Source organism: Coptis chinensis, chromosome 7, assembly GCF_015680905.1.
Source record: "Coptis chinensis isolate HL-2020 chromosome 7, ASM1568090v1, whole genome shotgun sequence".
NCBI classification, from domain to species: domain Eukaryota; kingdom Viridiplantae; phylum Streptophyta; class Magnoliopsida; order Ranunculales; family Ranunculaceae; genus Coptis; species Coptis chinensis.
The window spans coordinates 10,407,322-10,433,959 of NC_141462.1; the positions used below are offsets into that span (position 1 = coordinate 10,407,322).

The 26,638-nt window shown below is 38.3% G+C and overlaps 4 protein-coding genes across 6 annotated transcripts; all 4 read right to left on the reverse strand.

The window, feature by feature from the left end:
- Nucleotides 1-371: 371 nt before the first annotated feature.
- LOC147485933 (gamma-interferon-responsive lysosomal thiol protein-like) lies at nt 372-2,354 on the reverse strand. Its single transcript, XM_086574921.1, has 5 exons — nt 1,949-2,354; nt 1,453-1,518; nt 1,171-1,308; nt 833-925; nt 372-705 (listed from the first exon to the last, which is right to left on the reverse strand). The coding sequence occupies exons 1-5, from the start codon at nt 2,222-2,224 to the stop codon at nt 475-477; spliced, it is 804 nt and encodes a 267-aa protein (XP_086431047.1). The 5' UTR covers nt 2,225-2,354; the 3' UTR covers nt 372-474.
- A 2,604-nt stretch (nt 2,355-4,958) lies between these two features.
- Nucleotides 4,959-8,781, reverse strand: LOC147485934 (myosin-binding protein (Protein of unknown function, DUF593)). 2 transcript variants are annotated; one of them, XM_086574918.1, is made up of 4 exons: nt 8,535-8,781; nt 6,879-8,432; nt 5,885-5,931; nt 4,959-5,266 (listed from the first exon to the last, which is right to left on the reverse strand). In XM_086574918.1, the coding sequence occupies exons 2-4, from the start codon at nt 8,298-8,300 to the stop codon at nt 5,164-5,166; spliced, it is 1,572 nt and encodes a 523-aa protein (XP_086431044.1). In that variant the 5' UTR covers nt 8,301-8,432; nt 8,535-8,781; the 3' UTR covers nt 4,959-5,163. The 2 variants fall into 2 exon arrangements, with proteins under 2 accessions (XP_086431044.1, XP_086431045.1); XM_086574919.1 differs by having other exon boundaries at nt 6,879-8,445; nt 8,535-8,740.
- Nucleotides 8,782-10,104: 1,323 nt separating this feature from the next.
- LOC147485935 (alpha/beta-Hydrolases superfamily protein) lies at nt 10,105-12,076 on the reverse strand. The gene is made up of 3 exons (XM_086574920.1): nt 11,877-12,076; nt 10,911-11,784; nt 10,105-10,631 (listed from the first exon to the last, which is right to left on the reverse strand). Exons 2-3 carry the CDS (start codon nt 11,576-11,578, stop codon nt 10,325-10,327), a joined length of 975 nt encoding a protein of 324 aa, XP_086431046.1. The 5' UTR covers nt 11,579-11,784; nt 11,877-12,076; the 3' UTR covers nt 10,105-10,324.
- A 609-nt stretch (nt 12,077-12,685) lies between these two features.
- On the reverse strand, nt 12,686-21,475 carry LOC147485936 (FAD-linked oxidases family protein). Of its 2 annotated transcripts, none has more exons than XM_086574916.1 (18): nt 21,174-21,475; nt 21,011-21,095; nt 20,515-20,615; nt 19,785-19,833; nt 19,470-19,562; nt 19,048-19,162; nt 18,795-18,855; nt 17,783-17,819; nt 17,654-17,715; nt 16,861-16,957; nt 16,251-16,325; nt 15,808-15,916; nt 15,235-15,344; nt 14,566-14,628; nt 14,027-14,106; nt 13,744-13,874; nt 13,194-13,237; nt 12,686-12,957 (listed from the first exon to the last, which is right to left on the reverse strand). In XM_086574916.1, the coding sequence occupies exons 1-18, from the start codon at nt 21,425-21,427 to the stop codon at nt 12,838-12,840; spliced, it is 1,686 nt and encodes a 561-aa protein (XP_086431042.1). In that variant the 5' UTR covers nt 21,428-21,475; the 3' UTR covers nt 12,686-12,837. The 2 variants fall into 2 exon arrangements, with proteins under 2 accessions (XP_086431042.1, XP_086431041.1); XM_086574915.1 differs by having other exon boundaries at nt 18,723-18,855.
- Between the last annotated feature and the right edge of the window lie 5,163 nt (nt 21,476-26,638).

Consider the following 26,638-nt stretch of genomic DNA (forward strand, 5'->3'; position numbering starts at 1 on the left):
AACAGTACATTTTTTTTATTGTATTGTATTTATTATATTTCTTTTGTGAACTCTGGAGAAAAATTAACTATTCTTGGACACTCACTTGCAGCATTTCAGCGTTATTGGTCTATTCATCCAATTGGTAAACGTATTTATTCTGATGTACCAAGCATGTGGGTCATCAACTACTTGCACTGCGTGTAAAATTTTGGAACCATACCCGCACACTAATAGTTCTGCAAAGACATTGCTACCAATTTCGACTAAATGTTAACTCTGGTCCTATTTTATTGATGTATTCATTCATTGATTATTGTTACCATACTGAAGCTACATCCACGATGCGCTTGGCCACGGAGTAGTTTTGAAGACTATAAAAAAAAAAGTTAGAGAATTAACCATTTTATTTATCAAATAAAATGACAGCATAACTGTCAGTGCCAATTGCCAGATCAAAAGATGCTTCTGAAGTGTAACATAATACTACTAGAACTAGAAAGATGCTTTTGAAGAGACTTTCTTTGCAGAAGTTGCCATCTTTCTCTGAGGTCTCCATGAGGACCAACGGGCTGCCGTCTGATTCCCTGCATGGCTGACATCTTTAATTTCATTTTCTTTTGCTTGTGAGACAGTCTGGGGAGGTAGATTTTGGCAACCCAAAGGTAGATCTGAGGTGTATCTTTTGTAAGCATTGCAGATGTAGGTTGTGAAGTTCAGGTATTGCTACAACAACCGAAAAACTGTCATATTCTATTGAACAATGAGCTAGTCTGAGTTACTTAATTATCGCCTTGCATAAAGAGAGGAATACAAACTTCAAGAAAAAGACAGAGTAAGGACCAGAACGAACCTGTTTAAGTGGTTTTTCATCCACGACTACCCAAGGCAAAAATTCATGAGGTGGATTAAGGCTATTGGTTTCATTTGCATATTGTAGTTCCAGCTGCACAACATATACAAATTATGTAAGACCAAGGCAGGAATATTTGTAAACGAGACAATGGTATAGGTTATGCCTAAATAGCCAATTGTTTAATAAATAAACCAAAATGCAATGCTTAATCTTGTTAATAAGAAAGGCGCAACCTATACGCACAAGACGGTGCAATGCACCAAATTAACCTTGTGTTGGAGTTAAAACAGGAGAAAACTCCTCACAAACTTTCACTTTTAAGAGAGTTTACAAACCTGTTTCCCTAACCCACTTTTCAAGCACTCATCAATGGGTTCTTGGGGTAACCCCGTTATGTTGCTACAGTATTGCCAAGTGTAATTCTTCTTCACCACTCTGCTCTCAATGCAACGCAAGTAGGTATAATATTTATCCTGCATCACAATATCATATATAGTCAGCTCAAGTTGCAAGGAAAATATGGCTCTTTGTTGAATTCAGGTGTTTGCTTTCAATTTCAAAGAGATAACTAGCTTTGTACTTCTTTTTGATAAATGATACAAGTGAAGGAGGTTTACCAGCTTAGGCCAGGCATGAATTGCACATGCTTCCACAGTATTCAGCAAGCACTCAGTTTCGCCGAACTACACTAGTTACCAAGAAGAACAACTCCATCATTGGGGTGGTGATATGAGGATTAAAAAATGAGCTACAGCTGATCATATATGTTGTAATAGTGTGTAATCAATTGATCAACTCTGACATGTATTACTTTTGTAAATAGGAAAAGAAGTATGTGAACACCACCAGAAAGCCAGAGTTGATCAACAAAGTGACAGAATTTAGTATCAGCAAATCAGTGAAACCAATGCATATGGCATTGAGCATTGTACACTACTGCACCCAAACCCACGAATATTTTGACTATTAACGGCCCTACTCACTGTTAATGTTATATTAGCTTGTAATGTACTACAGTACTAGACGAAAGCTAGACTATACTTGGATCTTGCTCATCACTGCAATGTCATTCATTGTAACAAGTAAACTTAACAGGGAGAGAGCGTGAGAAACCTGGCAAGTGATGCTGGTGTTATCAGGTGGTCCGAGTTTGGCATTGCCATAAGGAACAAGGTGGAGGTTGATAATGTCGATGATATCATTCTGGAAGATCTCCCCTAGTTCTTTGACAATGAACCTAGCGCTGCTAGGACACAGTGCTTCGTAATACAAAGTAACCGGAACAACAGATACATTATTCTTTGAAGCAGCAGCAGATACATAGCTGAATATGAACAACAGAAGGTAAGAAACAAAAAATGCAGAGCGCCTGAGACAAAGAATTGCCATTTCAGAGTTAAGAGTTAGGAGTAGTGTATTCAAGAATTCTTAACGACCTATATAGTACTTTCTCAGCGACCCATATGACCATTGGCTATGTTGTTTGAAATCAACATAATGGCTCAGTATATCTATGGCCCTATGATACTCTGCAAATCTCTTATTTTTAGCAAGTGTTTGTTTTATTTTATTTAGCTTAACGTGTGATTTGAACATGTTTTGTTATTAGGCATTGAGTAGGAAATCAACTTTATTCTCTTAAAATCAATTAGTTTAATTTGCAGTTTAGCAAGGTTACTTAACTAGTTACTAAACCTCATTACATAATGTTGTGATCCCATCTTTTTAATTCGAGATTTTTGTTCTGTTTTATGTCATAATGAAGTACTGCATTGCTCTTGAAGTGTATTTTCACTATTTTGATACTAAAGTGTCCCTATTATCAATTACTCGTGATTATTTTTATTCCGCTGTGTATACATCAGAAGGTCTATCAATGAAGCTGCATTGGATACCTTGGTGGAGCTATGATGTGTTTGACCTTGTCTGAAACAATACTCTGTTGTTGTTGGTTTCTTTTTTGGGTTAACTAGTATTACCCCACTAGATGAACCAATTATAATTTCCCCTCCCTAGTTGGGAAATTAGGGACTCTATTGTATTGTATTGAGAACTGAGAACAAGATAAACTAAGAGATGGTTTTGATATCTTAGCATGCTATATTCACATTTCATTTATAACGCACATGTATGTAGCAAGGAATTTTGTGTCTTTAAAAAAAAAATGCAAGACATTTCATTCAAGTTCAACAGCATATATCTGACTCTGAGTTACATTTTAGGCTATGCATCTCATTATTTCCGTCTTCAATGGTTAAAATTAAATGTGAACGAAATTAAGAGCCGGTAAAAAAAGAAAAGGAAAACTAAGAGCCGATAAAAAAAGAAAAGGAAAACTAGTAATAGTAAATTCAATGAGAGCACCATCAGTGGAAGGTATACGCAACTGCAATGCTAATCTAATTTAGCTAAATGGAGTTCATAACTATTCTAATGCATCTTTATATGAAGTTAATAGTCTCGATCGGGAGAAAAATGAAGCTAATAGTCTCATTCATGTAACCACCAACTCATTTTCCTCATATAGCTAGTGAAATTGGACTTGGGAAAAATGTACCATTAACGATGAAAGCAATCATGCCCACAAAGAATTGAAACTTTGCTATTGTGGATCGGGTCTAGAAAACTAGAAAGTGGACCACTCAATTTATTTCTGTTTCCGCAGCTAAGTATGAACTATTGTCCAATGTCTGTTTTCTAGCTTAGTTTATTTAAGACTTTGGGGTTGAGATATTTTGAACTCATGTAAGACTTGGCTTGGTTGAGCTTGTATCAACAAGATCCCAATCAAAGTTTTCCTTTTGCAAATTTTCTAGCAAGTCATACCATGAATTTTTCCTATGCTGATAGCTGTATGACATTGGACAATAGAACAGTTTCATGTGCATATTTCACCAACTTATAGACATTGGAAAACTGGAAATGTATTGAACTGTAAAGATATACTATATATATTAAATGTTAGTGCACTGAAATAACACCCATAACTAAAAGAAAGCATACGAAAAAATAGAAAGAAGAAAAGGGAGGAAAACTGGAGTTGAAGAAGTCAAGAAGGCAAGAGCTATATGAAGTTTTGGAGTCACATGAGTTGGCTCCAGTTGATCTCAACGACTCAACCTTTTCCAACTCTCTACGTTAAAACCATCGATTTTTGAGATATTCTTTTTTGCAAAATATAGTTGACAACAATTTGGACTGTAAGAAATTCCAGACACACCTTCCCATATGGCATTATGGCGTGCAAATTTGCATGTTTTGAGCCCATTTCTACTTCTACATATGGTATGGGTCATGGGTGGATATATTGTTCTTTTCGACTTTTATAAAACGGACTGATGCTAATCAAAAGTTATGAGAGTGCTAATTGGCTTGATGGAATCACATTACCTTCACACTGCTCGTTTCAAACTTGGCTCTAAATAGAGATCAGACCAGTTCCAGACTAGCACATATAAAGAAGCGGGAAGTTAGCAAGATACGCCCTCGAAATTGTCATTCTTATTCTTTCTGGTGGTAGGAATGTAGGATGTGGGAGTGAAATGGGGTGTTGATTCCATGTCGACAAATTGTTTACAAGAATAGTAACTTGTGCTTTGCATAGCCAATTCCCAAATCCCCTTGTTTTTGGTAGGGTGAGTGGGCTAGGAGCCTAGGATGGGTGCTTTCTGTCATTTTCATACAAGGTATGATCTCAGTTGCCATGGAGCAACCATGCTTGTGAGTTGGGACTTAAGAAGGGTTGTGACTTCTGGGCAACTTGAATTTGTTTTATTTTAATCTGCAACTTCTACAATCATAAGCCTGGAAATTGCATTTAACATTTGACACGATTACAAGAAAATTATGACCTCCAACCAGTCTCACAGATTCACATGGCTGCGAGTCTGCAATAACGCTTGAATTTTCCACAAATCCGGTATTCCAAAATAAGATGCATACCGTTCTTGGCGATTCTTCAATAGTTAGCTTCTTGATACAGACTAAATTCCATAACTCGGCAACCCTGCAGAGCTGAAATTAGATTCCACTGCTGAAGAATCAGTTTGTACTGGACTCTAGGTGCACTGTTAAAATAGATGAGATGAGGACGTTAAACATGTCTAACTTGAACTCTCCTCCGGAGTCGAACAATCAACTATATTTAATCTTTAACTGATCAAGCCCATGAAAATATATTTAAATTTTCAACCGTGAGAAAAGAAGATACAAGAACAATAATGCACAGTATATTAAAAAACACCCGCAGTGATCATTCAGGAAAGAATAATATTCATATATGCCAGGTTCTGCAAGCCTGGCCTGTTGTGCAAGGTTTGAACTCGTGGTCAGAGTTGTGTCTTCGTAAGACATCTCCACTGCCTCAGATTGGGGTTCCTCTCAAGAAGCATTAGCAAGCCAACATTGTTGGGTGTTAGGCCAAACGTATACCTGAAATAAGCATTGAAAAAAAATGAATCGTTTATTGAAAAAAAATGAGTCACTTTTCACTTCTAACTTTCACTGAAAACGCCATAATAGGCATCCATTCTAGTCACCTTAGTGAAGCTCATAACCACAACAAACTTAAAAACCAACCAAACTTCCTCAAGTAATGAGCTTTCTTTGGTAAATCACCAGTTAGCACGTCAACTTTCTAGGAACTCTTTATTGTAATTATTTATATTATATCTTTTCCAATAGATGAGGTTTATGATGCTCGTGGGTTTTGAGCCCACCTCTGTGTTGACAACTCCCACAGATTTTACGGACTAACAAGCAGGGTCCTGCAGTCCGGCATCATCATGCTACGGCCAAAAACTTTACTTTGCCATGAAAGAATTGGGTTTAAGGTTTTTACACATCCTTCCCAATTTTATTTACTCAATCTGGGGTAGACTCATCAACTCGGTAAGAGATTTGGGCAATGATATCGAAGGCCTGAATTGATACACTATGTAAAGGTTTCAACTGAAGCGCTACGCACTGAAGGCGCAGTTTCGTCACAGATATAGTTTGGTCAAGAAATTAATGTAGTCAGGTATTGACAGGACATCATGAATTACTTACTTGCTTCGACGTGCTTTCTTTTTCCAGAAAACGAATGACACGATCCACTATAAAAAACACAACCGCAGTGTCAACTGAAACAATTTATCACACAAATAAAATGTGATTGATGTGCTCGTATATATATAAGTTACAAATAGCACGACAACTTTTAAATGATCCTCCTAACCTTTGTAGGTATATTGTTTTTCAAAGTAAATACAACTAACTTTCTTGTAAGATGATGATATAATTTTTGATTAATTAGACAAAAAAAAGTAAGTCTACATCAATCTACAGGCCTGTTCCATACCTAACTAGGAGAAAAAAATCAATTGTCAATGATAGTGAAGTCATTCAAATGGGAGGAGCTTCAATAATTGAAAGCTAAACCTTATGCACTGTCTCCTTCCCCCTCTTTCTTTATTTATATTCTCTTACCACCCTCACATGTAACAGAAAGTAAGACTGCGACAGGGTTGTTTTTGGCTACCTCAAGATAACAAAAGTAGATAAAATGTCAATAAAGCCTAAGCCACAAAAAGAGCTATTAGTGTTTTTTCAAACAATGCTATTAGTTATCTATGGCTTGTTAGAACTTATATTAATTTAACCTTTATCCTTACTAGGTAGAAAGGTAGGATTGTAGGAATGGACTACTGGACCTTGGGCCCTGTTCCCCTAAGGCTTGATAACCTTCAGATTAAACAAACTAATGTATTCTGAAACTCTCCACCATATATTTCTATTGCTATACCCGTTTAGATTCCTTCCCCATATTTACAGCAAAGCAAATCTTACCACAGGGCACAAGCACTTGAAACTCTTCAAGGACATTCATCTATGATTTGTATTCCATGGTTTAAATTGATAAATTTTCATTATTTTGTTAAGAAGTAGAGAAAAACATACCCTTCAAACAATGTCTGAATATCAATTGAAAAAGACGAACATAAATGCACATCATTGAACACGACAACAGCTGAGACAGGAAAGAAAAGATTCACAACATTACCTTAAACACTGATACAAAGGAGAAACTTCCAATAACAGAAGGCTTCTTCACCGGCATCCTTCTTTCAGGTGTCATGTCTTTATATAGATGTTGAGCTATTTCTCTCAGCAATACCAACTGTGCTTTATCTGTCCGCATTGAAATAAGTGCCTGCTTCATTGATTCTCTATCCGCTTCAAGTGCCTGAAGCCTTGTGTAAAGCTTTTTAATATCAGGATCGTCCATCTCAAACCGATTCAATGAGTCCCTTGGAGTGGTTGCATAATCATCACAGATCCCAATAGTGGCTTTTGGCCCTGTATAAGTGTTATTAGGCGGTCCATTGTGTATAGAATCAATTGTATACACTCTGTCACTCATGTCATCTCCAAGGTCTGATGCATTGTCCACCTTTCTCAACTTTGAAGAATCTTCCACATATGGAAAGTACTCCATCTTCTTGAAGCTGGTACCAGGCTTTAGATTCTCAACATCAGGATCCTGACCATATTCTCTAGCTAGGCCAAAAAGTGAACCGGAACTATCATTGGAATACATTCTGGAATGTCTTGGCCGCCTAGGGGATTGACCAACTACTGTCTTGTCTAGGATGTTCTTAGTACCGTAAAGTTCCCCATCCATCTGATCGCTTCTAGGACTTTTCTCCAATTGATAGATTCTGTATTCCAAATTCTGCAAATGTTCTCTTGAATGAGGAGTTTCGCCAAAAGCATATTTCTCCACATCAGCAGCATCTTCTTCCACTTCTGAAGTACCCTGCATCTCGTTCAGATTGCACTTCAAGGGAGGATAGTCATAAGACGGGAAATCATATTGGGCTTCGAAGTTCTCAACCGTGCTCTGAGTACGACTAAACCCAATCCTCTCGCCCTCTATCTCAGCCTCAGTAAGTCCAAAACTCAACATCCTATGCTTAAACGCTTGGGTTTCAAAAGTAAGAGACTGAACCGTCTGATCTTTCTTATACAACAAATCTTCCAGAGCAATAAACTCTTGCTGATCATGAGCCATTCTCTCCTCCGCAAACCGTTTAAACTGCCTAGACTCCATCTGAATCTCAGCTTTCTCCCTCTGTAACCTCAATATCATCGACATAGCTTCATTCGCAGCAGAAGAAGAAGCATTCCGTTCCTCTTCCAACTCGGTATAAAGTTCCTGTATCTTATCTTGTTGTCTACTAAGTGCCTCACGTAACGCAACACATTCGTTCTCAATCTCGACACGAGCAATCCCAAACAAATTAAACTCACTGGGAACGTCTCTCACCATATCTTCAATAACATCAACTTTCCTCTTCACAGTTCTATTCCAAGTAGCAGCAACAGAAACATTCCCATTACATGTACTACACCCACAACTACAACATTCTATGGATAATGGATCACTACTACTTATAGACAACGATAATGCTTCATTAGCCATAAACACAAAGGCATTAACAAAAAACTTATTAAATATTTTTTCTTTCCGGTTCTCCTTTTTCAATTAAAGAAACCCCTCGTAAACAAATGAATCAACAAGAAACAATCTTTATCGTCAACTTCAACAACCAACCTATAAAGAAAGTCTATAATAAACCAAAATGAAGAAGAAAAAAAAGAAAATGTGTAAATAATAATATCAAATTCAAAAAAAAAAAAAAAAAAAAATGCTTACCTGGAAAAGAACAAGTGAGAAACGAGATATGACGAGAAGGAGCTCAAAATGGAGGTAATTTGTTGTAGTGAATAACGAGAGATTGAAAGGGGTGTTTTGGAGAACCGGGAAGAAGAGAAAGAAAGGAGCCCTAGACTAGATTTTGTTTTGTTTTTTGGTTTTTTGGTTTTGTTGGGAAGCCCAAAAAAAATAACATTTTGACTGGCGGGGATTTGTCGGACAGGACAACTAGAAAACCGTGTAATTTGATCATTTTAATCTCTTTTCCACCTAAGAATAATAATACTCAAGGCATGTGCTGATGTGCCCAACTATCAAATTTATTATTACAACAATTTTATTGTATGCTTCCTTATTAATTTCATACAGTGAAGCTACAAAAGCTTATTAGAATCCACAAGCAAAGATATATTATTGCCCAATTATTGAAGCTATAATAGTATATATATCCAGTCATCCAGCAAAACAACATAGAAACCCGAAGCTTTGTAACTGAAATGAATCATAAGCTGTCCGTTTTCCATTCTTTGGAAAAATAAAAGAAAGATAAGCAGGCCTACGTGCAGATGACTTAGCCGCCTTAACAGTTATTAATAAGAGTCTATTTTAAGCAATGTAACAGTAACGGCATTCTCACTAATCAGGCTGCGCATTTGTCAGTATGATTTGACTATTCAAATTTCTCTTGGCGGTATTTTGAATATGCACATATTGCAAATTAGATATCCCCCAAAATTGCCAAGTCCAACTCTGAGAATCAATTTACCAAAAAAATTGTATGAATATTGTAAGACTAGAACTCAATTAGATTAAAATACTAATGAACCCTCTGACAAGTTTCTGTTTGAAAAATCATAAATAGCTCAATTTGTTGGAGTTGGATTGTGACTCATTTAATTATTGAAATGGTGCTAATTTAGTGTGAGTCTGAATCTTTTATACAAACCATCGTCCTCTTGGACCTTGAGGCTTGCAGCATTCCGTAAAGCAAGGTGTCCCTTGAACGAGTTGAATACTTGAATCATAATCAATCTACTGAACCGATATATGTTCCTTTTCCTCAAAAATGGCCTAGCTAGCCAAATTCATCTCGTTTGAATTAGATATTTAGATGAGAATATACACTAGTCAGATGGTTGCAAGACTCAATCAAAGTTTGGGATGCCCCAGTTGTCCTTAATTAGATGGAATGTTGTTATAAGAAGGACCACCTGCTTTGCTTTACAAGCAATGAGTGAACTGGCCCGGACACCCGGTTAGCGAACTTTCAAAACAGCAATGAGTGAACTCTTTTCTTTAGTGCAAACTTTCAAAACTTTTCTTTTGCTGTGGATAAGAAGCAATATCAGTAGCTGGCTAGGTGCAGATAACAGTGGTTTCAAATTATATTCTAAAATGCTTAATTTGAAAGTAGGCTCTAGTTTTTGTTCATGTAGTATTTGGTTTCCTTACAGCTCCGACCAAGGCGACCATACTCTTGTTTTTATGTTTTGTTGCGAACTTCTTGGACACATATGTTACTCTATTCCTCTCTCCATCTGGGCATTACTGACATTCGAAAGTAGTAAAAGACGAGAAAAGGCAACCAATTATTCTTTAGAGTAAAAGGTTATTCAATAATTGCTTGATATGCAATGAGTGTTACTGAATGATTACCAATGTTCATGATTTCTGATAATGGAAGAACGATACAAGACATAGAGCTAAGAAAACTTCTTTATCTAATAAAAGAAAAAAGAGCTGAGAAAACTTGAGCTTAGCTACTCAATTGCAAATTCAGTCCTAGACTCTTAGGCAGAATAATCTGCAATGAACTGTTTGATGATTTTCATCAACTTCTTTGAGTCTTCAGAATTAGGATAAATTGTAAAGAACCCATGTTGCTTTCCTTCAAATTCGACATATTCAAATTTGTTTCCCCACTCTTTTAGTTGAAATGTGTAATCCTTGGCTCTATCTTTGAGTAAATCACTGCCACCAACCACCACCAGAGTTGGATCGAACTTGATGGATTCGAGGCTCGGGCTATTTGGTCCAAATGGGTTCACCAATGGATGGTCTGTAGTGTCCCCAATTGGTATGCACAGCCTCCAAAACCTGTTCATTGCAGTACAAATGTACAATTAGACATGATTCAAATAAGATCGAGTGTTCAGAAGAATGTTTTGATGTTCTAATCATTCAATCCATTTGTCAGATCAGTGATTGTGGTCCTTTATGTTAAGGTCATACACGCATGAGAAAGTATGCACACAAGTACACAACACCACCACACTTTAACATGTGTATGGTGTTCAAAAGGACCAAAATCACTACCATCCCGCCATCCAGGTATCAAATATTCAAATGAATGCTACTACACATTAACTAACAAACCTGTCAATGAGCTCCCAGTTCAAGAAAGCATCTAACGGCCCCTCGGTCTCCGACTTGGTGAGAATTGTCCCACCAAAGAAGGGCGCCAAAAGCACATAACCTCGTACTAGAACTGGAGCTAACTCAGCTGATCCAGCACCAAGTCGAACGGCCAAATTATGAGCAATATTCCCACCAGCTGAGTCACCAGAAATAAAAACTTTGCTAAAATCAGCTACTTCATTCAACCAAGGATCAGGATTCTCTGACACAGCTTGAGCTTGAAGCCATTTCATGGCCGTGTAGCCATCTTCTATAGCAGCTGGGAGCCGGTTTTCAGGCGCAAGGCGATAGTCAGGAGAAATGATTATGGCATTGAGTTCAGAAGATAGACGGAAGCAATAGTTTTGACAATTGGGCCAAGCGCGAGAGCCAATGCAAAACCCTCCGCCATGGATGTAGAAAAAGATAGGAAGTTTAGTGGTGGAGGATGGGGAAGTTGGCTTGTAGAGGCGAAGGTAGAGATCATGAGTGGGATCGTAGAGGGCGTCTTTGAAGAGGACGGAGCCATCATCATCTATAGGGACAATGAAGCTGGGTTTGGTTGAGCGAATAATGGAACCATCACTAAGGACTGAGAGGACTCCTCGGCAGTTATCAACTTCGTATGGAGTGCTGGGGTTAGACATTCTAACTTCTCTGTCTCTGGCTTGATGGGTCCAATGATAGAGGGAGAAAGTGTTGGTTATGAAAGAGGAGATGGACGTAAGGGTTTGAGAATGATAACAGCGAATGAGTTAAAACAGGAGGTGTGGTTTTGGCTGTCTATGGTTTACAGAATTTTTTAGTTGAGTTGGTGACCCTTCCTTCTTTGTCATGCAAAACGATTTCTTCTCTGCAACAAGATGTGAGCTTTGAAAGTTGAAACCATCACACAACACACTGATTGTTTAGAATATTCGTAAGTAGTCTATTCAGTGAACGTACCTCAAACGTGCATTCCTACTCAGACACAAGAATACAAATGGGTAATGGATTTCAATGTTTGTGAGACTTCCTAGGTTCAGGTACAAAATAGTAGCCAAGGATGCAGCTACGTTCATTTTCATGGTCCATAAAAGAGGATTATCAGTGATCATATCCATTGGTAGGATTCATTAAAGCCAGAAGGTGTTTCCGGTGTATCCAGAAACGGGGAGACGACAACCTGCATCAACTTAACTTATTTGCAACTTTCGTGAAAACTTTTAAGAGAGATTGTCAAAGCGGAGTGGAAATACTGGAAATGTTCGAGCAGGAGTTGCCTAATAGAGTTGAAGCATGAAATAGAAATCGAGTAACCAAAAACTCAATTAAAACATTGGTGCAGGATATTCCACCAAGGACAGACGTGCTCTGGCAAGAAGATGTCAGCTTATCCTGCGAAAATGCGTCTGCGTCTGGGAACTGACACCAAGATTAGTTTTCTGTGCCATTGATTTAATCAGAGATTTTACAAACATGATGATTGCCAACTATTGAGCTGGTATCAGAAAACAGATTCTGGTGTCGGGCCTGAACTCTCAGAAGGATATTCTGTTGGCTCCCTTCACAGATATTGTTGAGGGAATTTTTGCGTAAGTAACTAGGAAATGCTGTTCCTTTTCCAGTTAGAAGAGTACTTAACCACCAACCAACAAAACCATTTCAAAACCACCACACTTCAGTCTCTTTCTCTATTTTTTTCCCCTGATTCTTTGCAATAATAATAAAAAAGGCTCTGTAATTGTAACAGCAAAGCCAATAACTACAGAATGGGAGTGAAGGGGATTTCATTATAGAAAATATGACGAAAGTGAAGATACATTTTACAGAACGTGGATGATACCTACTTCTTAGCTGGTAGCATTAATAAATAATGGAAAATTTCTCAGCAGCCTTAGCAAGAAACTGAAAATAAAACCTTTCATTAGAAACAAACATGAGGAGGAATGATCTTTCCTGGATTCATGATGTTGTTGGGATCTAACGCTGTCTTTATTCTTTTCATTGTCCTCAACGCCTCTATTCCCAGTTCTTTTTCAAGGTACTGAATAAGCATATAAGAACTGTTAGAGAGATCTTTAGTTTCCTAAAGAAAGATTAAAAAAAAAAAAAAAAAAAAAAAAAAAGGCAAAATGACACAAGTTCCAAGTACATTTCGTATGTCAGATGTGAGAGTGACTCTAGGTGCTTTAGCGCCTTAGAAACATGTATTTTTTCATTTTTTTTTTCTTTACTATATTTAAAAATTAACCAGCAAAAAAAAATTGTAATTTGACATACCTTCATTTTACCAGTTCCAACACCATGTTCTCCAGTACATGTTCCTGTTCAGTCACAAAATAAGAGAGAGCAATTGTTGTTATCTAAAGCAGAAGACCATGGAAATTTTAAGCAGATGACCATGAAGATACTTTCACTACATAATTCACGTTTAAGGCAAAAGTAAAGCTACAATAAATCATTTCCGCGAGAGGTCACCAACAGAATGGATATTCCCACATATCTCTTTAGTTAATATCAATTGATTTTCAGGAAAAGCACAATGAGGTCACACTATAATGAGTACTATGAGTCTATGAGAATAAGAACTAATGGATAACAGAGTCCGTATCTCCCCCTCCCCCCCCCCTCTTTCCTTCTCTTTGCCCAGGCGCAAACTCTATGGAAAAAGTTCAAGCCAGAAGACTCCACTGCTACTTTGAAGGGTGGACGTGTTTTAATTGAAGTGAATATGGCAAATATTTTATATGATTGAAGGACGGACTTAAAAAGCATCTCTTTAGTTATTGTCTTATTGAACAACGGTATGCTATTACAAGAGCATTAGTACCTTCCAGTGATAAGGCAGTATGGACCATGAAGTTGTTTAATCTCTCTGCTTCACGACATTGTTCTTCGTCATTGGGATCAAATAACATTAATGCATGGAAGTTCCCATCACCAGCATGAGCTATAACGGCACTGGCAATAGGAATGGGATAGAGATACATTATACACATTAGTATTCAACGAATAAGAAATGAAGATAGACATAGACTAGAATTCCCTATTTCACAGTATAAAGCTAATTCCATAATGCAGCACAACACACACTCAAAACAAAATCAACATACCACTCCAAGGGTGATGCATCAATTTCCTGTTTAGACCTTGATATAACTTCTGCAAGCCGGGATAAAGGAACACATACATCCTTCAAGAAAAACATTCAAATGAATATCTAAGAGGTACATCAAGAAGTCAAGAGAGCATCAAAATAAGAAGTGGAAGTGTGAAACATGGTATGTTCAAATTTCTGTTCATTTAGGAACTCAACTTTTGAGCGAAATAATATTGTTCTTGGAACACATTTTGAATCTAACATCATTAAGAGAGAGAGAGATAGGGGGGGGGGGAGCTTTATGTTGTTTTCTCATGCAACTAAAACACAGACCGAAACAAGGTGAAGAGTCGGTAGAAGTGGCAGCGACAAACAAAATATGATAGTAAAACCAATAAATGCTATCCCCAGCAGTCAATTCACAGAAAATTCTAATTACAATTTAACACGTTTTGCTTTTTTGTATCGAAGACATAACTATGTCATTTGACCATTTCTAATGAAATAATTCACGACAAAACTCCATAAAAAAAAAAAAAAAAAAAAACTTACGGCAATCATTGCTTCATAAGTAGGCTTCAGTGCAAACAAAGCCCAAAGTGCCTCCTTCCTTGTCTACATGGAAAAGATCAAAATATGTTATTCACGGACTTCAAGGCACATGCCAGTAGAAACAATGAAAAAATTACAAATTCTAAACAGAAAGGACCATCCTATAATAACAAGGTCAAAACTGATGTCTCTACATGTACTTCTTGCAAAGTTAAATCATCATGAAAAACAACTGATTTCTGAACCATACTTGTCAGTGACAGTCAAGTATTTTATTTATTTATTTATTGTTTTTTTTTAAAGAATATATATGATAGTTATAATATTTTCCCTAATCCCTTAAATATCCCATTCTCCCTGATGAAGATGAAGGTGGGAAGCATACCCAAGACCTTGGACCCAACCTCCCTAGGCTTGACCAGTAGGCCACTGGACACCTTTAAGTATCTTATTGTGGTTAAAACAACCACAAAATGTGAAGAACAAAGTTCATGTCACTTATAAATGAGCTGCAATTAGGGTAATATCAAATGTCACCAACTACTGTTAATTGCAAGCAGAAAAGGCATACACTACGTAAACACTTTATATAATTATAATGGAGGAGGCCCTGTATGTATACAAACGTCGAGTCAATCAAATACTTCACAGAGATTGGCTACTTATTACCTTCCAAAGCTCCTTCTTTGCTTCAGGATCTTCCGCAAAAACAAAACCAGAACCATTATGCTGAGAAACAATATTCTGCACAATTACTGTTTGCTCTCGTGAATATGCTTCTGGAAAAGACAACAGATAAAGAGCAAATCATCAATATAACACAATTAAGTACTATCAAGTGATTAGCAAATGTTAAACAACATTAAACAGTTCGTCATGTCATTGTAGCAACACCTACTTTATCCATGGACCATCCATTGATATAACAAGAAAAACAGATCATACATGCCATACCAACACTTGGCTAATATTTTTATAATGCTGGTTCCCCTCACGAGATATTGAGAATATATTTTCAAATGACGGTCTCTAAAGTTGGATATATGGTATGTACATTCCACTTGCTGCATGCCGCCAGGGGAATAAGCTTGTCCCCAGACAGAACCTTACAAGTTGCAAATGTATTTTTGCAAACTTATGTACAACTTAACAACCTATAAGTCAATGGCTAACTGTTTGTTTAAAAGATGCTAGGCATCATGTTTTCAAGTAAAATGAGTTCAAGAAAGTATCATTTTTCACCTGTTCCAATAAATTCAAACATCAACGTTGGAACTTCAGGAAAAAATTTCCCACTGGCTAGATTGATAGCTTTTAATTGAACTTCATCCAATAGCTCTACTCTTGACACCTGAATGAAGGCAAATACACATCGTGCAGAGGAACCAAATAAGTTACATGTGCTTATCATTCCAATGAAATTTATATCAGCATATTGTCTACAGCTTAAATTAGTTGAAGAGATCATTATGTAGGTGTAAGCAAGCTCTAATCCACACGAAAGATAACTAAAAGATATACCACGAGGAACAAAAATACACAATGTGTTATTTCATATTTCTTTATCCAGAACCTACTTCATAGGTGGAATCAGAAACAGTGCCTTCACATAGTGGAACTCCCACCATTTTTGAGAGACCTTAGCTATAAAGAGAACCAGTTTAATTTTACAGCTGAAGCTCTACCTGTATTCCGGACAGCATAGTGGCTATCGCAACATCCGCTGCATCTTTAACCGTTGGAAAATTGCACATAGCAACCTGGAATATCATGCAAAAAAAAAACATCAATGAAAACATATATATCTTCCGTGAACAACTAGCAACTCAGCAAAACTAATCATAAATTTGGAACCTCCAACTTAAAATCAATTGACAATGAGTGGAGCGAACCATGATCTTATGTATTATGTTGTAAGGCTTTTACCAGATGTGAGACTTTATTTTTCCAACTTGCCCCTTGATGTGTTGTGTACTTTGATAACAAACATGAGGATTAATTTTATTTGGTAACATGGAGTACGTGTGCCATTGGACCAGAACCAATAACCTACTCTGGTACCATCTTAAATATGAGACATCCAGCTCAAAACCAAATGGGAAAGAGTGGAGAGGCTCCAGGATCAAATTTATTATGCTCCAAGGCTTTAGATACCTGACGTGAGACTAGATATCTCAACAACTAAGTAATGCGGAACAAATGGTTAACTTTCCGCAAACAGACATCACTAGCAGAACCTAGAATAACTAAGATACCAGGAACTCATAACACCATAGTAAAGATGGGAATAGTTACCACGGAGTGTTGTGGAATTTTCTGGAGCCTCAGAGTAACTTCTGTTATTACTCCCAAGGTTCCTTCACTTCCAATCATCAATCGAGTTAAATCGTACCTAAAGAGAAACAGTTCAAATCTTAATGCACTGTTGCAAAAATATAGAGAGAAATCCTATTATCTTGTTTCAGATACTGAACATTACTCCTAGAGTCCGAGATCACAAGTCTAATACACCAGCATCTTCCTTTTATGGCTTCTTATGCTGTGCTTAAACTCCACAGCATGGTAAGTTGGCACTTCCAATGACCAATGAGTAATTGGGTACAATACATCAAGCCTTTACCGACTTAAAGCAGAACTCAATCGTAACATGTGAAAGCATTATGTAACATTATAATGACCATAAACCATTTCTCTCTTCTTCTTTATTAGTCGGTAAGAGGCAGGTGTGAATGAAACCAATTTACACAGAAGTAAATTGAGAAACCAATAACACAAAATAGGGGGGGGCGAAGACTCCAAGCAGCTTTTAGCAGGCATGCACACTTCATTCAAAGTACTTCATCATTAGTACCTTTACAGTGCATAATTGCTTCATCATATGTTTCAGAAAACCTGGTTGTTTTCAGTAAATTCTTTACTCTAACGGTTCAAAAGAATATCCCCTGTTGATTTAAAAACTTCAATTCTAGGGTATAGTGCACGTCAACTTTGGAAATTATCTCCTCGCGGGGAAAAATTTGCAGCCAAGGAATCCACTCAAGGTTATGAATTGAGATTGACATTATAGATAGAAAATGCAGAAACTCACCCAGCAGCACTTTTCCGAGCACGAGAACCTGTCTTAACAACATCCCCATTTGCTAAAACAACCTGCTAAATAGATATCATTCAGGACTGCATAATGACTAAGGCAAAACTAGATAAGGAATAAACAAACCTTGAGACTGATGACATTATCACGCATAGTTCCATACCTACATACTAAAGCCAATTAAAAAGGAAATCACAAGTATATCAATCTGGATTACTAAAATAAATATAAAAATAAAAATATAACAGAAAAATGCAAGTTAGGCGTCAATCTTCTTAGGAATCTGTAAAGAAAAAGTTTATCTGATGAAAGCAGTCTTCATCCTTCTAGTCAAATAATCGTCTCTTCTGTTACAACATCATATGGAACTCACATGACCACTAATTTTCACAAAGACACTATTGACATCTATATTTGTCAATTTGCTCCCTTTTATTTGGGGAATACTGGAATTTCCATCTAAGATTCCACTAATTATCCATTCTTTATATCCGGTTATGAGAACATACACCCCAAGCCCACATACATGGGCAAACTTTTTCAATTGCAAAAAATAAAAGACTATTACCTCTCCCTTGAAGATATGACTAGGTCCAGTAACAAAGATCTAACTTTCAAAAGAGAAGGACTAAATACTAATATGTCAAACTGATTAGGATGCAGTAGGCCAGTAATAAAAGACAAAGTGACAAACAAATAGTTCCTTATTTTTAGCATGTATCACCTGAGTACATTTGCAAGCAGTTGACCATGGACCATCTTCAGTCTCCATTGAAGCAAAAAAGTTTATATAGCTTGGGGAACCAGCCACTAAATTTTCTCAATAAATTGGATTCGCAAAGCAACGCCAGTGAAGACATATCATTTCTGTCATGCAACTATTTCAAGCATTTCCCTTATTTAGTTGATGTGTATGTACAGGGGTCGGGGGGATGGGCACTAATCATAGATGATAAGTATAATCCAAAAGGTATTTTACTGGAAAAGTTCCACTTTTTGAAACAAATATTAGAAGTGTACTTTCAAAAAGGTGATGACATACCAAAATACGAATGCAAGATCATACCTGTATTCTTCCAAGAAATTCAAAACCACATTTATATCCATAAAAGTCAACAAATTCAGAAAGAATGCAAACCTCACAGCCAAAGAACCAGAGCAACGCGTAGCACACATGCCGCCAATGGTTGCACCAGGTCCTGTTCATTAGGAAATTGAAGTGAGCTAGTTAATCCCCATTAAAGGTCAGCTGGCTATAACATCAATCTTGCTACTACGTGACTGGTGTTATAAAACATTAAAACTCAGAAGACATATTTCAACACATCCAAACAAAAGCGACGGCCAAAAGAGATACGAAGGACAACATGGAGTGAAAGATCTAAACAGACCTGGATCAAGAGGAAAGAAAAGACCATAAGGCTCCAGGTATTCGTTAAGGTCCATCCATCCAATTCCTGGCTCAACAACCACATCCATGTCCTCGACATGTAATGCTTTGACATTCTGCAAAGCAAAACATTTACTCGGCGGATGAAATGTTAAGGAAAAGGAGGGAGGTTTTTGTTAAGGCAATGCCTTTATGCACATGTATGCTCAACCAACAATGAAAAACGGAAAGAAACATATGAATTGCAACAATGATGTCAAAAACAGTATAGGAAGGCCTAATAGTAAACATTACACATTCTCCTATAATGACTTTCAGAAACTATTAAAGGAAAAAGAAAAACAAAGGAAAGGAGAACATATACAAAGCTAAGGCTCATGTGTGGACATTGTGCCAAAATACACAAAATGACCAAAATCATACCTTCATCGACGACATGTCAATGCATACACCACCATTTGGAGACAAGGTGTGACCCTCAATTGAGGTAGCTCCACCATATGGTACAATAGCAACCTGCATATAAGAAGGAAAACCGAATACATTCTCTTCCCATAGAACTAATTTCATCTAATACTAATATATTATGTAAAAAGTCTGGCGATACATTCAACAGTATTGCATAAAAAATGGGAAGGCTACATCTCAAAGCAGAATTTTTAACTTGCCATGTATAGAACAATGAACAGAGTTATACATGTCAACAGACTCTATAAGGGGAAAAAAACAAATTCAAACCTTATGTTCGTTACACGATGCGACTATTTTAGATACTTCCTCTTCAGAACTGCATGTCCACAGAATGAGAAGACCACTCATTAGAAAAGAATTACTAAAGATATGCTTAGTTGGAGTACAGATACAGAAAAGACCAAACATATCCTTCCATTTCCATTATTTTTTACATTATCTTCAAATTTTATAAGGCGGTATGAGAGTGCTTATAATCATTAAGCTTTAATAGTTTGATTGAGAACATACGCCTCTGCTCATATTATGTGTGTGCAACCATTGGGCTTGAGACACAAACCACTTTGTTAAGAAAATACTTCCAATAAAACATCATTATAGCTCTCAAGACTGGGTTGGGACTTTATACAGGGGGTGCTGGAATGATTGGAATCAACCCCTAGTCTGGAGGCTAGGTACCTACACCTGTCTGGTGAAACCATCATTTACCATTACAGACTTGAGACCTCATTTACCATTACCGACTTGAGACCTCATTTACCATTACCGACTATGGTCCAAACCAGCTGGGCTGCGTTCGGAATACAAACGGGCAACAGTGGAAGTAAAACAGGTCATCTCCATTTAAAACGTAAAATGACCAAAAGGATAAAAAGAAACTTAAGTGCAGTCCATATCAATTTATCAACTAGTATATCTCCCAAACAAATCTAAATTAAAGTCATCCGAGAGTGAAAGAAAAACAGGCACACAAAAGCCAACATAGAGGTCATCATACCTTGGAAAAACAACCACGTCCGGTATATTTACAGCTTTATGAAAACTGTTCTGTGGTTTCCCATGGAAATATCTTTCTTCGTAATCCATTGTCATCTTATCCTGCACATGAATAACATAAAAATAGCAAATGAACATTGCAGAAACCCACAAACAAAACACAAAATCAACTAAAACCCTCATCCGCATACAGTCACAATTACAACTTATAATTCTGTTTAAGGCGAAATTCGTGACCCGTTTGGGTTTTACATGATTTCGGTCATTTGGTTTTTTGAGATCTTACCTGTAATTCCATTGCTAACATTTACTTCCTGGTTTACATTTTTAATTGTGCTTGTGATTTTGCATTTTATTTTATGTGTTTGATATGTCTCTTATAAACCAAAAGTACATAACTCATGTTAGTGCTTGCTTTCCAAATCCAAATACCAAATTAAGCTGATTCATTAAAATCTAATGGCAGTAAAGAGAGATTGAAAGAATATATATATTACTTGACAAATGGCCTTCAACTCATCAATAAGCTCTTGTGGAGCCTTCTTGTAAGAACCTTTAACAACAAGATCACTGCTACTACTTCTGACAAATACAAAAAACCAAACCATGAATAAAAAAAAGCAATAAATAATATAAAATAGAAAGTTAAAGAATACGAACCGAGAATCACAGAAAGAAGAGTTAGTTTGTTGTTGAGAATCTAAAGCAAGTGAACCAGCAGAAACAGCAATAGCAAGACAAGTTGTCCATGCAAACAAATGAGGAGGAAGTTTCTGGTTATTTTTCGAAGTGTCAACAAGTTTTGGCACAAATGAGGTTGCGTTATTTCGATAGTGTTGATTGAAAGAAGAAGTGTTTTGGAGAAATCTGCAAATGTTTTTAGAAGAACGAGAGAACCAAGAAGAAAATGGCATGATGGGATGAGAGAGAAAAACAGAAGACGTCTGTCTGGAATCTAGATAAGTAAACAAGTTGGACTTGTATTTATACTTGTGAGTTAGTGAGAATGACCCTGTGGTCTGCACGTGTTTTAAGTACGTACGACTCGTGGGAAGAGATGTTGACACATAACAAACCTCGGACCCGTCATCTTAGTGGATCAAGGCCAAGATCAAATATTAAAATTTCGAAAGAGAAAGATTAGTTATTTGACTTGGGAGGAAAGAAAGAAAGAAAGATTTAAGAGATATTTAACGTTGGACATTAAGTTTATTTTATTGGTAGATTTGTATAATTGTTGTATGTGTGCAAAACTTTAAAATGTTTCATTAGAGAGTGCCTGCAAAGGGTAAAATTCGTTTATCCTTTACATAACAAAAAATGATTGATTCATAGTATTGACTGAACTTCTTATGTAAAGCTGTCTACGTATCTAGTCCATTTGTCGAACAAGAATTAAGTCATACTAGTCTCATAGAAATTGAATTTGATTGGGGCAGTTTTTCTCCTAAGAGACAATGTCCCTAGATGTTTAGATTCATCCTAGGAGTCGGCTTTTATCTCCTCTTAAGCTACTATTTTTAGTAAGTTTTGGTGAGAATGGATATCTACGAGTTTGAAAATCCAACCTTTGTGAACAAGCCATCGGCAACTAATAAAGAGCAAGGAGAAGTACAAGTTACTCAGGTGCAAGCAAATGGAAAGAACCAAAAATTTTTTCTATGCAGAGGCGGCAAGACAAAAGCAAAGTGTGGAGTTTCAAGATCTCCCACTACTAGAAAAAAATGGAAGAATACCCTGCCATCACCATTCCACAACAAGCATATGAAAGGGGTCTAGCAGTACTGTAAGTTCTGCCTCTTTGGTAGAATCGACATACAAAAGGTCTCCATGTTGGGGATTACACCAATATCAATCGGTTCCCCCACTACACAGATAACTTGTATGAACACACTTCAACTCCAGATAAATCTCAAATATCACAAACTACCTATACTAACATGCCCAACTCGCTAAACAACTATTAACAACATATAATAATGTAAAAAGCGGAAAAGCAAAACCACAACACAAAGATTTACCGTGGTTCGCCAATGATGCCTACTTCCACAAGAGCCAGCGGTTAATAAAATGGGAAGGAAGATTACAATCTCTCCTTTCAGTCTCTCACCTTACTAGATCACTCTTATCTCTTTACAGGGTTGTATCTCTGTAAAGGTTCTCTCTTTGTTTTAGTCTGGATTCCAATCCTTCTGACTTGTTTGGTTCTGTTAGGTTAGGTTTTCCAAAACCTTGATTTTTGGTTTTATCTCCAAAAACCAAATTTCGCGGGTACTGTAGCAAGGCCCACAAAAATATGCTGGCCTTGCCACTCGCTGGCGGGTCCGACAAGCGCTGGCGGCTTTCACTTTGAGCCTGGTCGCCTCTATGTTATCGAGTTTCGTAGCCCTGGCGCTCTTTCTCGAGGCCGGCCTCGACTTCGGATGTCGAAGTTTGCCCGTTTACGTCGCTCCAGTTTCTCTCCTCATGTGAGGGATAACTCCAACAATCTCCCCCTCCCGAACAGTGAGGGGGGCTACCTCCATGCAATTGCCAAATCAATGGGGAGGAGTGTCGCCATTCGGCAATAGCCAACAAACATCAAACTTACCTTCGGTAAGACTTTGGTCATCATATCCGACCCGTTCTTGTCGGTATGGATCTTCTCGATACACAAATGCTTGTCTTCGAAAGTACTTCTCTAATCCAATGATAACGCGTGTATGTGCTTGGATCTAGAATGAAAACTTCGGATTCTTGCTCAAGTGGATGGCGCCTCGATCAAATAGAACTACAAACCGTTTTACGTTTTAGCCCCAGTTAGTCGAAGAACCTCTTCATCCATAGCAACTCTTTGCAACACTCGGTGGCTGCAATATACTCGGCTTCGTAGTGGAGAGGGCAACACACTTTTGCAACTTAGATTGCCAAGAAACCGCTCCCCGCAAAAGTAACCGGATAACCGGGAGGTGGACTTCATCGAGTCAACATCACCGCCATGTGCTGCATCGATTAATAGCCTTCAAGTAAGGGCTTACTTCCACCAAAGCACAAACATGATTTAGAAGTGCCTTTGAGATATCTCAATATCCACTTAACACCTTCCCAATGCTCTTTTTGCCCGGATTTGATGAAATCGCTTACCACCCCAACGGCGAAAAGCAATGTCCGGTCTAGTACACACCATGGCATACATCAAACCGCCCAATGCGGATGCATAAGGAATCTTTTCCATCCGACTCGCTCATGCTCACCCTTAGGACACATCTCTTTGGTCATGCGGAACCGCCACCAAGCGGATAACCGACCGGCGGCTTGATCCATGTTGAATCTCTTCAACACGCTTCAATGTAGCTTTCTTGAAAAGCCACAACTTTCCACTCTTTTCATCACGAGTGATCCGCATCCCAAGTATCTGCTTTGCTTGACCCAAATCCTTCATCTCAAAGGACTTACTCAAGTCTTTTCTTCAAATTGGATATCTTGTTGATGTTTGGGCCAACTATCAACATATCATCCACATACAAAGAATAGCACAATGAAATCTCCATCCGAAATCTCTAAACAAACGCACAATGATCGAAGCGGACTTCTTGTATCCTTGCTTCACCATAAAGGAGTCAAACTTTATGTACCATCTCGGTGCTTGCTTCAACCCATACAAGCTCTTTTATCACCTTGCATACTAGGTGCTCCTTGCCTTTGACCTCAAACCCTCAATTGGTCCATGTAGACATCTTCTTCAAGGTCTCCATGAAGAAAAGTCGCCTTAACATCTAGTCGCTCAACCTCTAGGTTCATACTTGCGGCCCATACCCAATACCACCCGGATAGAAGTCATCTTCACTACAGAGAGAAAATCTCATCAAAGTCAATCCCTTTCCTTTGGCCGAATCCCTTCACAACAAGGCGAAGCTTTGTGCCTTGGGTGAGGATTGTTCTCCTCATGCTTGACTTTGTATATCCACTTATTCTTGAGAACTTTTCTCCCGTGGGTTTCTCGACTAACTTCATAAGTGTGATTCTTATGCAAAGAATCCATCTCGTCATGCATGGCCTTCAACCACTTTTCTTTGTGCGTACCTTCAAGTGCCTCTTGATAGTACATAGGTTCTCCACCATCCGATAGTAGCGCGTGCATTATGTGGTGGATACCTGGTTGAAGCTATTCTCCTCTGTCGGACCTCCTTGCCCCATCTGGCCGGTGCCCTCGGGAGGATACACTTCGCTTGCTCGGTGGTGGTTCATGCATCTCATCTGCATCTTCTATACCAATAGGTTCTATCCCATCATGAAAGCAATAGGATTCTCATCATGAGCTTCAAACTCATGGTTCTCTGCATTCTCAATGCCTTACGCGACGTTCCACGGTAGGAACTTCGGTTCTCAATCAACAAGATCATTGGTGAAAGCTTGTAGCTTCTCACCCCTCCTCAAAGTCTGCTATGGTTTGGTCTTCCGGGGAACACAACATCTCGACTTGGATTACCTTCTTGTTAATCGGATCATAGAGTTTGTAACCAAACTTTTCATCTCCATAACCTTAAAATGCACCGCTTGGCTTTGTCATCAAGCTTGAATCTCTCATCCTTCGAATATGCACAAATGCCCCGCACCCAAATACCCTCAAGTATCCATAATCAACATCTCTGCTGACCATACTCTCTCCGATAATCACTATTCGAGAGGCTTTCTTTGGTGACGGGTTGATCACATGCACGGTATGCGCATTGCTTCTACCCAAGAGCTTCTAGGTAGCTTAGAGTGAGATAGCATGCATCTTATCCTCTCTACAATGGTACGGTTCATTCTCTCTCGCTATTCCATTACATTGCGGTGTCTTGGGAACGGTGCGCTCATGACGAATCCCATGACTCGGCAATACTCTTCAAATGGCCCAATGTACTCACCCCCCATTATCCGAGCGAATACACTTCAACAACTTCCCAAAGCTCTTTTCCACCATCTTTGTGGAATTTCTCAAACACGCCAAGTACTTCATCCTTGGTCTTCGGACTATAGACCCATATCTTTCTTGGACGATCATCAATGAATGTCAAGAAGTACGGCTCCACGGTGGGACTTCACTCTCATAGGACCACATAAGTCGTGTGCACTAGTTCGAGGGCGATGTCCTTTTAGAGGAGATTTGGAATCTTTGGAAAGACACCTGTGTTTCTTACCAAACAATGAGTACATGTACTTAAATGTGTACCTTTAATGTCCGGCATGGCCTTTTGCTTAGCAAGAACTTCCATCCCTTTTATGCCCATGTGACCGCGGTCTCTTGTGCCACGGTTCAGGATGAAACTTTCTTCTTACGCGCGATTCGCTTACGCTTTACACAAACTAGCCCGTGTTTTTGTAAAGAGAGCAAGTTTTCTTTCCTCTCGGCCGCTTCTGATGGAACCTCTGCTTTCGGTTTCCATACCCGTTACCAAACGAGTTTACAAAGCCATCATCATCTAATTTCCCGGCCGAAATTAGGCTTAACCGTATGTCGGGGACATGTCTTACATCCTTGAGTGTCAAGGTGTAGCCGACATTGGTTTCTACATGAACATCTCCAATGCCTATAATCTTGAGGGGCCATCATTACCCATCCTCACTTCACCATATTCACCACAACCGTAGGTAGTGAAGAATCCCCCGCGGTGTGGCGTGATAGGATGCTCTGTATCTATCACCCACTCAGTATCGACATGAGGTACTTTCGGGCCACACCCCACCAATCGACCTGATTCCCCACTAGGTCATCGACTAGTCGCGGTAGTATCTCTGCTGTGTTTCCGTTCCTCGCACCATGTCTTCATGTACCGGTTATTCTTCTCATCCCTCTTCGTGTTCTCGACTCATATCTCGAAGTGGCCTTTGGTGGCACAATAGTAACATTGCCTCTGCGCTTTAGGAGTTCTAGCTTCACCCCTAGATTTATACGTCATCACCTCTAGAACGAGATGGTTTTACTTCCGACCTCTCCCCGTTTCTGCGTGAAAGGACCTCGAGTTAGAAGAGTCGCTTCTTGCACTCCTTCTAGTCTCCTCATTCAACAAAGACGTGGTAGCCATCTCCATGGTAACAATTCCATCCTTGGGTCGCTCCATGTAGAAAACTGCTAATGTCTCCCAACTTTCGGGGAGAGGCCT